Below are 14,988 nucleotides of genomic sequence, written 5' to 3'. Positions count from 1 at the left end.
TGTTCGTTCTTCAGGCCATTACGCACAGCGCAGCTGACTACGGCAGCTGGTTTATCCAAAAATGCGCACCGTTTACTGCTGTTGTGGCGGATCGAGGTCGGCTCACGTTCTCACCACAAACGAACCGCACCAGAGTTCGTTTGGAAGCGGACCGAGACCACCCTTTCTTGGCGATCTCGGTCCGCTTGTTTTGTCCCGCATCCGAGTGCGATTGCTGTGTTCACACTCCCCCAAACGAACCGCACCAAGGGGGAAAATGCTCTCCGTTTCGGAACAACTGCTCCAAACGAGATAGGTGTGAATACACCCTTATTTAAATTTCTACTTCAATGTAGAACAGTCATTTCTTACACATGAGATTACTTTTAGCCTTTTAGTCATAAATATTATTGAAAGATATTCCATATTGGCCATATTCCAGACTGAAATGCTATAACAGGAGAGTATTGCCCAGAATGACATGAACATTTGGACACTTATTCAGCGGGTATATTGCATGTTGCCTTCAAGTGCACTGTAAAAAAAAAAAAAAAAAAAAAAAAAATTGCAATTCCATCGCGGGCGGGCCGTATGTTGCCCATGTATGGCCTAGTGCAACGCCTAGTGACTAGGCGTTGCACGACTCCTGATGTTTTCAAGTCGACGTTTCTACCAATAGTTGAGTCGATGTTGACTGGTCGTCATGTCATGCAGTGCTGGTTAAAAAAAAAGTAGTCTTGGTCGCTGAGTTGATGATAGCAGCCCGCAATGTCCGCGCTGCACACACGTTTTTATTTTTATTTAATTTATCCTTTATTTAACCAGGAGAAAAAAAACCATTGAGACATGTAGTCTCTTTTGCAAGGATGACCTGGCCAAGAGGGCAGCAACATAGAATCATACAATTAAGAACAGTACAATTGCAAGAATACTAAAAACAAGGGATATACACAGATCTGTTCAATAAAACAATAAAACAGCACCTTATTAAAAACAGTTGCATTCTTCCTTTACAAAATTTTGGGCAAGCATTTTGAACTCCCCAAGAGTCACTAAGGCATCAAGGTGGAGTACGTTTTGCAGCCTGTTCCATGCGTCCGGAGCACTATAGGAGAAGGCAGACTTCCCCAACTCTGTGAAGGCCCCGGGTGCTTTGAGTAGCATCCACCTAGAGCAGTGGTTCCCAACCAGTGGTACGCGTACCGTAGGTGGTACTTGCGACCCCTGCTGGTGGTACTTGGAAGGCTCTGTGAAAATTAAATTTTTTTTTTTTTTTTTTTTTTTTTTTTTTTTTTTTTTTTTTTTTAGTTTTTGTGCAAAATCTATGGTGGTCATTAGTAGTAGTTTTCAAACATGTGAAAGTGAAATAATAATAATAATTATTAATATTATTGGCAGTGTTTCTCAAGGTAGGTGGTACTTGCGCCCCCCCTGCTGGTGGTACTTGATCCCTGGAATCCCAATGTTTAAATTATGAAGTGGATCAAAACGGGAGGGAATCGTAAAAGAGCTGTAGTAGAGGAGAGCAGCAACGGTGAAGCACAAGGAGGTGAAGACAGCAGTCAACCCAGCACAAGTGCAGCTGCTGCAGGTTGCACATAGGCTGCAGGTTGGAATAAATTTGCCTCCTGCGTGAACTGTGCATAGCTGAATACAGGCCCGTAGCTACCATTGAGGACACCGAGGTCATGACCTCGGTATTTTCCACACCAATTTATTTTATTTTTTTTATTTTTTTTAAATAGCCCTGGTCCCCAGATCTATTAACACCTTAAGTGCCATAGCCGAAATAATTCGTCTTACATAATCCAGCGCTTGAGTGCCAGAGCCGAAATAACTCGTCTTACATGTTTTTTTGACGGTGGGACATCAATCAACCCCTTTTACATCTTCGAGATAACTATTTGGAGCAAGAGCATGTGTGTAATCTATTTTACCGACCACTAAGTGGCGACAGAGACCGAGAGAAGTCACAGCCACGGGACCCAAAAGCCACAAAAGCAGCCGCCTCCCGCGGAAATGGCTTGGCGATTTTAGTCAGAAGCCCGGACACACACACACAGAACGGACAGAGATCCCTTCCCCCCAGAGCCGCGCAGCAACGCGCGAACACACACACACACACACACACACACACACACACACACACACACACACACACACACACACACACACACACACACACACACACCGCGGGAGAAAGCCATTCAAGGAAATGGCGACGCGATTTTACAGTAATCCATTTCAGACTCGTCTTGCCCGACAGGCAGGCAGGCAGCACAACGCGCTTCTGACACGCTCCTCCTTCCTCCTGGCTCTAGAGCCAGGAGGAAGGAGGAGAAGACACACGGAGGGAGGAGTTTGAATGAGAGGGGTGTTTCCTGTTGTTATGGAGGAAATTACTGTTCAAAACTATTGTTTAGAATGTCTGACGGTCTTACTGATGCCAAAAATGAATGGTTAAAGTGACTGTTTCACAAAAAGCCATTTATCTCTGAATAAATTTCCAGACGCTGAAACCATGCTGTACTCAACGGCTAATATCTACATAACTACTAACTCTGCAAACTAACTCTTTTAGACAGAGAAAGCACACATTCTATTAGTTATTTTTAGATGATTGGTGTTCATGAATTCTTAACAGAAAAGAATCCTCGGCTCTTCTAAAATGAGCCAGAATCGTCAAAAACACCCTTGGCACAACTTACCTACAGGAATGAAAACATGGCTGGCATTCAATGTGTTAATCTGTCATTGATGTTTTAATGCGACAGTTGATCGGAAATGCAACAATTTGCTTCCTCTCTGTGTGCTATAGAAGAGAGATAACTCACAACATTCAGATTTTGCATTGAGGCTAGATTGGGGCTAGACTTTTGGGACAGTTCTATTGAAGTGAATGGGTAAGTAACTTCCCTGTAAGTGATGTTTGTGTAGATGGGCCATTGTATTTAATTGAGCAGTATTCTGCCATGTGACCTGTATGCAGAATATAAATTATATCATATGGGGAGACATTTATTTTTTGTATCATTTTAAAGCAACAGCACAGTAAAGAGGATATTAATCTAACATGATGTATGTAGTTCTTTATAGATCTAGCCTCTTCATTTTGCTCTCAAAGTGCACCAGATTGAAGCATTTTACTTTAAAATGGACAAAATTTTCTATCCGGGGGTGCACGGCCCCCCCTGGTCCCCCCACGCCGCGCTAAAATGACCTCGGTATTTCTCAAACTCTGGCTACGGGCCTGGCTGAATAGACTGTATTTTAACGTCGGTCATATGGTGGTACTTGGAGAGCCAACTACTTTCTCAGGTGGTACTTGGTGTAAAAAGGTTGGGAACCACTGACCTAGAGGACCGAGTCAGATACATGGGGTCAGAGAAGGAGAGCAGGCTACTAAGGTATAGGGGGAGCCTACCAATAAGAGCCTTATAAATAAAAACAAGGAAATGAAATTGCCTCCGTGCATAAAGTGAGGACCAGTTCACCAATTGATACAGGCTACAGTGGTGAGTAAGTGCCTTAGCAGTGGTAATAAACCGCAAGGAAGCATGATACACAGGATAAAGCCTCTTTAACACTGAAGAGGCTGCGTGCAGATATAAGACATCACCATAGTCGAGCTTTGAAAGGAAGGTAGCCTGCACCAATTTCTTTCTAGCTTCAAAGGTATAGCTTCAAAGCTATACAAATACTGTAGTGTAGTAGCCGTACTGTACCGCACTGCAGCTGCTACCATCACGTATGACTAATGTTCAATAGTGTGTTTAATTAGGTATATGCTATTTGCACCTAACAGAATGTTATTATGTTTAATTATGTTTAAAGTATGTTCATGCCATTTGCACATATGTGCAGTGAATACGCCACTGTCTGTGGCGTGTCTTACTGCTTTATTGCTTGTTGCCTCTTGTTTTTATTTTTTTATTTTTTATTTTGCACTATGTTGTAACGGAGTCTACAGCACAAGAATTTCACATGTGATACTTGTACTACGGAGTGACAATAAAAATCTTGAATCTTGAATCTTGAATCTTGAAGGGGAAGCAGGCTTTGTTTCGAAAATAAAAACCCAGCATTGGTTTAAGTTTCTTAACTAGATTGTCTACATGAACATTGTAAGACAGCTTGTCATCTAACCAAATACCCAGGTATTTATAAGCCGAGACTTTCTCAATGGGTTTACCCATAGCAGTCTGGATCAATATCACTGGTTGAGTGCGAGCTCTGGAGAATATCATCAGTTTAGTTTTCCGGGCATTCAGGACCAACTTAAGATTGTCGAGTGCGGTCTCAAGAGACTGAAAGGCAGTCTGGAGTGCTGCCGCTGCTTGAGCCACAGAGGGAGCACAACAGTACACAACTGTGTTATCCGCATAAAGATGCAACTTCGCTGGCTGCAGTCCATTTCCAAGGTCATTTATGAAAATGGAGAACAGCACAGGAGCCAAAACTGAGCCCTGGGGCACACCTTTAGAGATTTCCAGAAAACTAGACTTATGATTGTCTGCATAGACACACTGCTTTCTATCAGTAAGATAGCTTTTAAACCAGGCTATTGCCCTTTCACTGAGACTGACATCACTTAGCCTGGCCAACAACAGTGTATGGTCAACTGAATCAAAAGGCTTTGATAAATCAACAAATAAGGCTGCACAGCTTTGCTTTCTATCCAGAGCATTGATTGTGTCATTTGTCACTGCCATAGCTGCAGTAACTGTGCTGTGCCCTGATCTGAAACCTGACTGAACCCCAGTTTGACTGTAATGCCCAGAGCTGTGCACGCACACCGACTAGAAGCTGGCTAAACTCTGGATAGAAACCGTGTATTTCACTGGAAGCCGGCTAAACTCTGGATAGAAACCGTGTATTTGACTGGAAGCCGGCTAAACTCTGGATAGAAACCGTGTATTTGACTGGAAGCCGGGTAAACTCTGGATAGAAACCGTGTATTTGTATATTTAATTGTATATCTCCTCTTCCTTAACCATCGCCGCCTCCTGTGCAGCCCCCATATTTCCTCCTCAGCACCGTGGGCCACACCGCACTGTCAGAGGATCAGCTGATCCCGGTAACGTTAGTAAACAATGCTCGCAACAAGAAAAGTGCTCCGATAGCGAGAAAAACTACAACGAACGTGCAAAGCCACATAATACTAAGTTAAATAACGTAGCTTACTACTTTGGGGCTGCGCAAGTCTCAAACCATTTGACGATTAGCCTCGACGTCTCCCCGTAGGAGTCAACTTGTGGTGACGTGTAGACGAATATACAACCCCTAACACGCGCACACACACACACACACACACACACAGATTTCTTCTGACTGTGTTACTGGTGCTCTCTTCTTCAGATGCCAGAGAGGGGAAGGATGGGGCCAGCACCACAGAAGAGCTGGAGCTGGAGTTGGAGGCTCTGGACATTGCTGACGAGCCTCTTGAACTGGAAGGTCCAGATGAAGCGGAGAATGAAGAGCTGGCCAAGAAACTTCTGGACGAGCAAGGTAAAGATGACAGTAGTCCTTTGATGCCACCTGACAAAATGGCACACTCCTTCATTTAACGCTCACTATTTCACTGGATCGGGAGAGTATTGTAATATTACAAGCCCTTTCAATATATGCCAGATTCTGGCAATAGGATAATCTCATCTGCTCTATTTTGTCTTACATGCTGCTTGTCTTTTTTGTTCACAATGCATTGTACTTTTGTACACTGAATCTCAAATCTTTTTATTGTCCTGTTGTTTTTGTATGTGCAGTTTTTGGTTTATTTTATGGGGATTAAACATCTACCTTCATGATTACACTGTATTTTGTGTGTGTATGAAGAACAAGAGGATGAGGAGGCCAGCACAGGGTCCCACTTGAAGCTAATAGTGGACGCCTTCATCCAGCAGCTCCCCAACTGTGTAAACAGAGACCTCATAGACAAGGTAAAGACAACGGTGTCAACAGAGACCTCATAGACAAGGTAAAGACAACTTTGTCAACCGAGACCTCATAGACAAGGTAAAGACAACTGTGTCAACAGAGACCTCATAGACAAGGTAAAGACAACTGTGTCAACAGAGACCTCATAGACAAGGTGAAGACAACTGTGTCAACAGACCTCATAGACAAGGTAAAGACAGCTGTGTCAACAGAGACCTCATAGACAAGGTAAAGACAACTGTGTCAACAGAGACCTCATAGACAAGGTAAAGACAGCTGTGTCAACAGAGACCTCATAGACAAGGTAAAGACAACTGTGTCAACAGAGACCTCATAGACAAGGTAAAGACAGCTGTGTCAACAGAGACCTCATAGACAAGGTAAAGACAGCTGTGTCAACAGAGACCTCATAGACAAGGTAAAGACAACTGTGTCAACAGACCTCATAGACAAGGTAAAGACAACTGTCAACAGAGACCTCATAGACAAGCTAAAGACAACTGTGTCAACAGAGACTTCATAGACAAGATAAAGACAACTGTGTCAACATAGACACGATAAAGACAACGGTGTCAACAGAAACCTCATAGACAAGGTAAAGACAACTAGGGATGGGGCCGATCCAATATCGGTATCGGGTGCCAATATTGGCACTAAATCTCTGCAATTCCAGCGTGGGCCGCACGGGGGGGCGCTGGCCGTAATTTGCCCATGTATAATAGTATCCTTCTTTGCCTTGTATGTTTTCTTAATTTTGTCTGCTTTTTGCAAGGTATATAAAAAAAAATCTTTAAAGCAGCTACGAGCAACTTTTTCGATTGTTATTAAACAGTATAATTACAATATTGATGCATCACATCTTACCTATAATAGTAGCTGAGACCAACGCAGAGTAGTCTCGCTTGAACCCCGAGTGAATCGGCCAGTGTAGTCTGTCTGGCCAGGGAAGATCAGGAAGTGAAATGAAACGGTTTGCAGCAGCCACTTCGGCCATAACCACAAAATAACTTCCAAAAAACCTGTTAGAATATAACGAGAGATGTTCGCGAGAGTATGCGTGGCGTTCACATTGTTATGCTATGTTGCTAGGCAGCGCGAACGGGGTAGGCAGGCAGCTGCGTTTCACTTCCGGGTTTCACTTCCACGTTTCACTTCCGGGTTTAGCCGGTCCGGCGGTAAGAGAGAGAGAGAGAGAGCCCCCTGTTGACGCGAGTTTAGACAGACACAGACTTAATAATCATCTAAGGGAGCAATCTCCAATTCACACGGCTTTGGTCTCAGCTACTATTATAGGTAAGATGTGATGCATCAATATTGTAATTATACTGTTTAATAACAATCGAAAAAGTTGCTCGTAGCTGCTTTAATTGGCCAAATCTTTGCCTATACTGTATATTCAAGAAAAATATTGGTATCGGCATAATATCGGTATCGGCAGATATCAAAATTCAGGTATCGGGATCGGATCGGAAGTGAAAAAAGTGGATCGGTGCATCCCTAAAGACAACTGTGTCATAAACCTCATAGACAAGGTAAAGACAACTGTGTCAACATAGACCTCATAGACAAGGTAAAGACAACTGTGTCAACAGAGACCTCATAGACAAGGTAAAGACAACTGTATACAGAGACCTCATAGACAATGTAAAGACAACTGTGTCAACAGAGACCTCATAGACAAGATAAAGACAACTGTCAACAGAGACCTCATAGACAAGATAAAGACAACTGTATACAGAGACCTCATAGACAATGTAAAGACAACTGTGTCAACAGAGACCTCATAGACAAGATAAAGACAACTGTGTCAACAGAGACCTCATAGACGATGTAAAGACAACTGTGTCAACAGAGACCTCATAGACGATGTAAAGACAACTTTGTCAACAGAGACCTCATAGACAAGATAAAGACAACTGTGTCAACAGAGACCTCATAGACGATGTAAAGACAACTTTGTCAACAGAGACCTCATAGACACGGTAAAGACAACTGTGTCAACAGAGACCTCATAGACAAGCTAAAGACAACTTTGTCAACAGAGACCTCATAGACGATGTAAAGACAACTGTGTCAACAGAGACCTCATAGACAAGGTAAAGACAACTGTCAACAGAGACCTCATAGACAAGGTAAAGACAACTGTGTCAACAGAGACCTGATAGACAAGGTAAAGAGAAGCATTACAATAGTAATGGCAGGCTTACTTGGTGTGTTTTAGGAAATAAAGAATGACAACTGAAAAAGTTAACTGATTTCAGTTAAAAAAGTAACTGAGAAGCAAAAAGAAATTCAATCTCATTGCTTCTTATATTAGGCAAAAATATCTGTGAGATTTCATGAATGGTCATTTCTGTTTTATGTTTACTGTTTATTCTCACAGGCTGCCATGGACTTCTGCATGAACATGAACACCAAATCCAACAGGCGGAAGCTTGTCCGTGCCCTCTTCACCGTCCCCAGGCAGAGGTAAAGCTGTACACACCAGGGTTAGACTAGACTCATGTATCGGTTCACGTGAAAATGGTCAAATTGGCTGATCAATCCAAAAATATATTGGTATTGGGTATTGGCATCGGCCTTCAAAAACACGTATTGGCCAAAACTCCTCCAGTGTAGTGCACTCAATCCATGGTTCATATCTATAATGTGATGGTGACTGACACCACCAGGTGGTGCTATCCTCATGTTTTATGGCACTGAAGACCAGTGGGGCGCTCACAGTTCTTCTCTTGCAGGTTGGATCTTCTGCCCTTCTACTCTCGCCTGGTTGCGACCCTTCACCCCTGCATGTCAGACGTGGCTGAGGACCTATGCTCCATGCTGAAGGGAGACTTCAGGTTTCACGTAGGTCCTCTTTATTACTTGAATTAGTGTCACTGGATAAAACCTAATGGGGACTTTGCATTACAAAATGGTAATCTGTGAACCACCAGTTTTCCAGCAGAGGATTTTCCACAGTGAAGAGCAACCAGAGTCCAAATGTTTAGAACAGCGAATGCAACAGCTTGTATAAACTGGCTAAAGCAGGCATGTAGGCAAAAAAAGAATTATTATGTATGAGAATGCATTTCTCCATTGTTAACACATTCACTGCCAGCCGTTTTTTCAATACTGTAGGTAGGTTCTGCCAAGGTTTTTTTTTGAGGATTCTGGCTCATCTTTCAAGAGCCGAGGATTCTTTTCTGCTAAGATTTTGTGAACACAAATGATCTCAAAAGAACTAATAGAATGTGTGCTTTCTCTGTCTAAAAGAGTTAGTTTGTAGAGTTAGTAGTTATGTAGGCATTAGCAGTAGAATACAGCATGGTTTCAGCGTCTGAAAATTTATTCTGAGATAAATGGCTTTTTGTGAAATTCGATAGAACAGTCACTTTAACCATTTATTTTTGGCGTAAGACGTCAGACATCTAAACAATAGTTTTGAACAGTAATTTCCTCCATAGCAGCAGGAAACCCCCCTCTCCTTCAAACTCCTCCCTCCGTGGGTGTGTCTCTGGTGGCTTTGCAGCGTTTGTCACAAGCGAGGCTCTGCCTGTCTGTGCTGCCTGGCTGCTGGCGGCTGCTCTTTGGGCGAGTCTGCATGAGTCGTTTCGGTTGTGAGCTCAGCTGCAATGAAGCTGCGTGCGATTGTGGGCTTTCTGCGGGTGTTTCAAAGTGTGTTGCACGCATAATCTATTATGCAAATTTGCAATCCCCCACCGCCAGCTCCCAGCGCGATAATGCGCGAAAGCGAAAGCGTTTTCGCCAATCCATTTTACAGTATGAGAGAATGGTTTCCTCGCGCGTTCCCCTGCAGTTTTGGCTCGGCTTTTTCTAGTCTGGAGAGCACTGTCGCCACTTAGTGGGTCGGTGGCATGGGTTGTACACGTTCGGTGGCTCCAATATTTTTATAGGAGACGTGGGGGGCGTTGATCCACGTCCCACCGTCAAATTTTTTTTTTTTTTTTTTTTTAAGACGAGATATCTCGTCATTGGCAGTCAACCGTTGGATTTTTTAAGACGAGATATCTCATCAATGGCAGTGAACGTGTTAAATGATACTGTTATTTAATTTGTAATCAATTATTCATTAATTAGCCTATTCAGGGATGCAAACTATTCACCTTTAGGTGACAATCACCTTTTTGATCACAAAATAGGGCACTTAGGTGAATGATTTCTGAGTGATTTTGTGTCTGCTCTGTCATCTGTCACATTCTTCACTCTCCATGAGTTTGCATGCCAGCTATTGCAGATAGTCCCTCATGTTTAGTTTCTGATTTCTGTGCGGTGCTGATGGACAGCTCCTTTTATCGTTGGAATAAAAAGTGCTTGCATTATTTGGCCTCCATACTGTTTACGGTCAGATGTGGGCTGCAGACATTTTTTGAGATTTTCAACTTGTGGGCACTGAGTCGGAAAAGGTTGGGAACCGCTGGACTACAGGTTAAATCAATCAGTTGTGGATGGAGAATAGCAGAACTGTTATTTATTTATATGAAAATGTTGCAGATCACTATTCTATGTTTGAATTGGTGGCTTATGTTGCTTCACTGATATTTCCCCATAGATTCGGAAGAAGGATCAGATCAACATTGAAACAAAAAATAAAACTGTCAGATTCATTGGGGAGCTTGCCAAGTTCAAGATGTTCTCCAAAACCGACACGCTGCATTGTCTCAAGGTGGGTGGATAATCTGTCTAAACCTTTGTGTTTAGTGGATGAACAAACAAGTTGTTGAATGTGTGTGCGTGTGGTCCAACAGATGCTGCTGTCTGATTTCTCCCATCATCACATCGAGATGGCGTGCACCCTGCTGGAGACATGCGGCCGCTTCCTCTTCAGGTCCCCTGAATCCCACCTGCGTACCAGCGTTCTTCTGGTATACACCCAAGAGCACACACACACAGGAAAAAGATTGAGATTGGTAGCGCTGTCGCCTCACAGCTAGAAGGTCCTGGGTTCGATTCCCACCTGGGACGCTGTGAGCGCTGAAGGAGTGCGTGCCCATCCGCATGTCCTCGAGTGCCCACCGCCCAGGTGGGGTCGTCAAAAGAGCCTTTCTGTGTGGAGTTTGCATGTTCTCCCCGTGCCCCCTGGGGGTTTCCTTCATATAGGAACCCCTCACCAAAACATGCAATATCCTGGTCGCTGAAGTGGTGCCTCCTCTGGTCGTTCGGGGCACCTGTTTGGAGGGAGGGGAACTCGTTGGAATAGCGTGATCCTCCCACGTGCTATGTCCTACCGGTGAAGCTTCCCCTGTCAGGTGAAAAGAAGCGGCTGGCTACTGCCACTACTACTCTCGGAGGAAGCATGGAGCCAGTTTCGGCTCTCCCCAGATCGGCAGAGGGTGGAGCAGCAACCAGGATAAACAAATTAAAATTAGCACTATAGGGGGATAAAAATGGGATAAAAAAATCGGGGGGGCAGGGGGGGCGAGACCAAAACGACGCCCTTGTTATCTGTAAAGGGGAGACTCATGGGTACATTCAGATAAATTTAACCTGTTTTGAGCATTACTTACCCCCCTTCCCGACAAGCTAGCATATTATCCTTGGTACCAATGAATGGATGCCTTAGGTCTTCTAGTTTCTTCTGATAACAGGATCTCCACTGTAGTTTTAAAAATGACTCTTCTACAGCCATTTGATTGCCCTGTAGTACCTCCACGGCCCACAGTTTGGGAATCACTGTACTATGGTATATATCTTTAAATGTTACAGTTATGCCTGAAAATGACAACAGAAATGAACAAACAAGTTTGCCGATATCTCCGCAGTTCAAATCAATCTCCAGTTGTCTACCCGGAAATGACTATTGTTGTTAGCGCAAGGTCACAGGTCTATTATGATGCTGCTGAAATGCGATTTACCCATGGGCATAAAAAATATATAATATAAAAAACATATAAGGAAATACATCATCTTAGTCTCGTGTGTTGATCAGAGTTGTGATTTAAGGGTTGGGTGGGCCCCGGAAGATTTTCCGATTTCAAAGTGGGCCGCGGCATTCTTACGTTTGGGAACCCCTCCTGTAGTAGTTAAACACGGTGGTCTGACCTATCTGACGTTTCTGCTGTGCTTATTTTCTGTAGCCTACTGTGTTAGCATCTTTGAAAAACCAGATCTACCCAACAGTGACAGGCTGGTCAGACTAACTGCTAGTTTTGGGTAAACTCAAACTTTAGTTCTCTTTAATCTGTGGCCCAACAGGTAAATGAGGTCTCCAAACTAACGTTAGTGAAAGTGTTGTTATTAATGAGATATGAAAGCATCAAACATGCATTTTAGAGTAGACTTCACCATTTGCTCTTTATCTCAGTTGTTCCTTGCCCGCCTTTGCTCAACACCATTAAATTGTGCATACGTGACATGATGCAGGAGTTTTCTACCTGAAAGATATTGTAAACAAACAGTGATTCGGTCTACAGGATACAGCAAAAAAAAAGAACTCTGTATAGACAGTACAGGATGTGTGTGCACCATGTGTGTTGTATTCACATTAGCAGGGCTACAGAAGTTCATGCATATGAAAAGGAATTCCCTTATTTGCTCTACCTTCTTCTTTTGAGCCATATTATTATGACTGTGGAATATTTTGTTGTAAGGAAACTGTTCATGGAAACTGATATTTTGTCAATTCCTCTCTGCGTCCCAGGAGCAAATGATGCGTAAAAAGCAGGCGCAGCATCTGGATGCGCGCTACGTGACCATGGTGGAGAATGCCTACTACTACTGCAACCCCCCGCCCATGGAGAAGACTGTGAAGAAGAAGAGACCCCCGCTGCAGGAGTACATCCGCAAGCTGCTCTACAAGGACCTGTCCAAGGTCACCACGGAGAAGGTACAGGACCTGATATGACTGGAGACACTGTAGTTTGTTACTTGACTAACAAGCACTTAACAAGCAATTCTTGTGATGATTTGAAATTGACTATTCCATTCCTGATCTCTTTAAAACGGTTTTATTATGCCTCCGTCGGCGATAGCCAGGCCGGAGGCATTATGGATCCGGGTTGTCCGTACGTCCGTACGAGGTTCGTTAACGCGATATCTGAGGAACACCTTGACGGAATTTCATCAAGTTTGCCTCAAACATCGACTTAGACTCAAGGATGATCTGATTAGATTTTGGTGGTCAAAGGGCAAAGCTCAAGGTCACTATGACCTCATGAACGCCATTCCCAAGTTCGTTAACGCAATATCTCAAGAACGGCTTGATAGAATTTCTTCTGAGTTGGCTCAAACATCGACTTGGACGCAAGGATGAGCTCATTCCATTTTGATTATCAAAGGTCAAAGGTCAAGGTCACTGTGACCTCTCGAATGCCATTTTCAAGCTTGTTAACGCGATATCTCAGGAATGTCTTGATGGAATTTCTTCGAATGTGCCTCAAATGTCCACTTGGACTCAAGGACATTTTGGTGGTCAAAGTTCAAGGTCACTGTGACCTAGGGCTGTGCGATTTTGCCTAAAACTAAAATTGACGATTTTTTCTCTCAAAACTCGATTTTCGATTTCGATTTCGATTTATTATACTATTATACTTCTTTAAACATTTGTTGCCCTGCAGAGCTCTTTTTCCCCCTTTTTTCCATAATTGACAATTTACGCTTTTACTCTGAAGGCAGAACAACTCAACTTCCTGTTTTAGCTTGCCGCTGCTATGCTTAACTTCCTGGCTTGCGCTTGCTAACTTGACACTGGTGGATTTGCGTGTTCCTCCGTGAGATAATTAGTGTCTAACTCCGACCACCCGTGCTCGGAGTTATCTGATATCTGTACTAGAATAACACAAAGTCACAACAGGAATGCGTGGAACTGCGATAGCAGTTAGGGGGAAATTCAGACACACAGGGACAGGTGAGTCAGCTGAGGCTGCTAAGTTACAGCCATGAATACAGCCAATCTATCAGTACTCAGTGGCCTCACGTGTTGTTTTGTTATTATGTGAACTGTAAAGGCAAGGTTTCATCGAACGTCTGTGTTCGTGTGCGCGCGTGAGTGTGTTGTGGCAATCGTTATCTTGTAGGCTACAGCCCGCAGTGCAACAAGCTGCGCTCAGTGCTCACTCTCTGCTTTTTGGTCGGAGGTGTTGAAATACCGTAAGTCCATTGCGCTGCTGTCTTTAGTAGCCAGTATCACAGCCTCTAGAGAGACTTTACAGCTGGGAGAATGGACAAGTAGCAGCATGCGTACATGAGAGAGAGCCGCCCCGCGTAACGTAATTACCCTAGTTAAAGTGAAAATTAAAAAAAAAAAAAAAAAAAACGATTTTACGATTTTTTTTTTTTTAACATCGTCCTAACTAATTCATTCGATTACGATTCAAAATCGATTAATCGCACAGCCCTACTGTGACCTCACACACCCAATTTTCAAGCTCTGTAACGCAACATCTCAGGAGCGCCTTGACGGAATTTCTTCCAATTTGCCTCAAATGGCGATTTGGACTGTAGAATGAACTAATGGCGGAGGCATAAGTCCGCGTTGCGGTCGTTCTAGTTGAACAGTAAAATATGAATGAAAGGAAGTAGTGGTTGTAGTGTTGAGAAAACATAACTTTGACTTTAAATCTCTACATGTTGGCTGCTAGCCTGGTATCCAGCCCTTATGAATCCTTCAAAAGGGTCTGGACGCAAGCTTATCCACAACAGATTCGGTGACTTTTTTGTTGTTGCCCCAACTGATTGGTTGCTGTTAGTTGTCAATCATCAAACTCTTTGACCAATCGCTGTACGACTTTGACGATCTGCGCCAAAGAACTTACATTGATAAGAACCGAAGGCGAATAGGTTGTTCCACTGCAACATCATGGCGGGAGCATTGTTGTCAAAAAAGCACAAGAGCTTCGTCTCTTGCCTTCAATACTCTTTGTCTGCTACAGGCCGGCAAACACCGTAATGTTAGCTTTAGCTGCAAGCCGCAGGCAGCTCAACAACTGGCCAACAGATTTCAAAGCTGATGGCTTACTGGAAAGAGCGTAACTCAAACTAATTAACATGGTCACTCACTGTTGCGTTTTTGGCCCGGTGAAGTGGTTACAGCAGCAGGCAGTGGGCTTAGCTAATGTAGCTAACAGCTATCAA

The 14,988-nt window shown here is 43.5% G+C and overlaps 1 protein-coding gene across 3 annotated transcripts in view; it reads left to right on the top strand.

Moving 5' to 3' along the window:
• Positions 1 to 14,988, top strand: part of upf2 (UPF2 regulator of nonsense mediated mRNA decay) — a gene marked incomplete at its 3' end in the record, with an annotated part of 97,066 nt that overhangs the window by 35,469 nt on the left and 46,609 nt on the right. For all 3 annotated transcript variants that reach the window (XM_083654510.1, XM_083654509.1, XM_083654511.1), the window contains exons 6-12: positions 5,338 to 5,487; positions 5,815 to 5,918; positions 8,300 to 8,385; positions 8,655 to 8,763; positions 10,469 to 10,582; positions 10,665 to 10,781; positions 12,557 to 12,742. In XM_083654510.1, coding sequence (XP_083510636.1) covers positions 5,338 to 5,487; positions 5,815 to 5,918; positions 8,300 to 8,385; positions 8,655 to 8,763; positions 10,469 to 10,582; positions 10,665 to 10,781; positions 12,557 to 12,742 — 866 coding nt within the window. The remainder of the gene's footprint in view (positions 1 to 5,337; positions 5,488 to 5,814; positions 5,919 to 8,299; positions 8,386 to 8,654; positions 8,764 to 10,468; positions 10,583 to 10,664; positions 10,782 to 12,556; positions 12,743 to 14,988) is intronic.

The sequence above is a fragment of the Poromitra crassiceps genome, assembly GCF_964638095.1.
Source record: "Poromitra crassiceps genome assembly, chromosome: 2".
Taxonomy (NCBI): Eukaryota; Metazoa; Chordata; class Actinopteri; order Beryciformes; family Melamphaidae; genus Poromitra; species Poromitra crassiceps.
The sequence above is the reverse complement of the archived record's forward strand: the minus strand, read 5'-3'. Positions and strand labels throughout refer to the sequence as shown.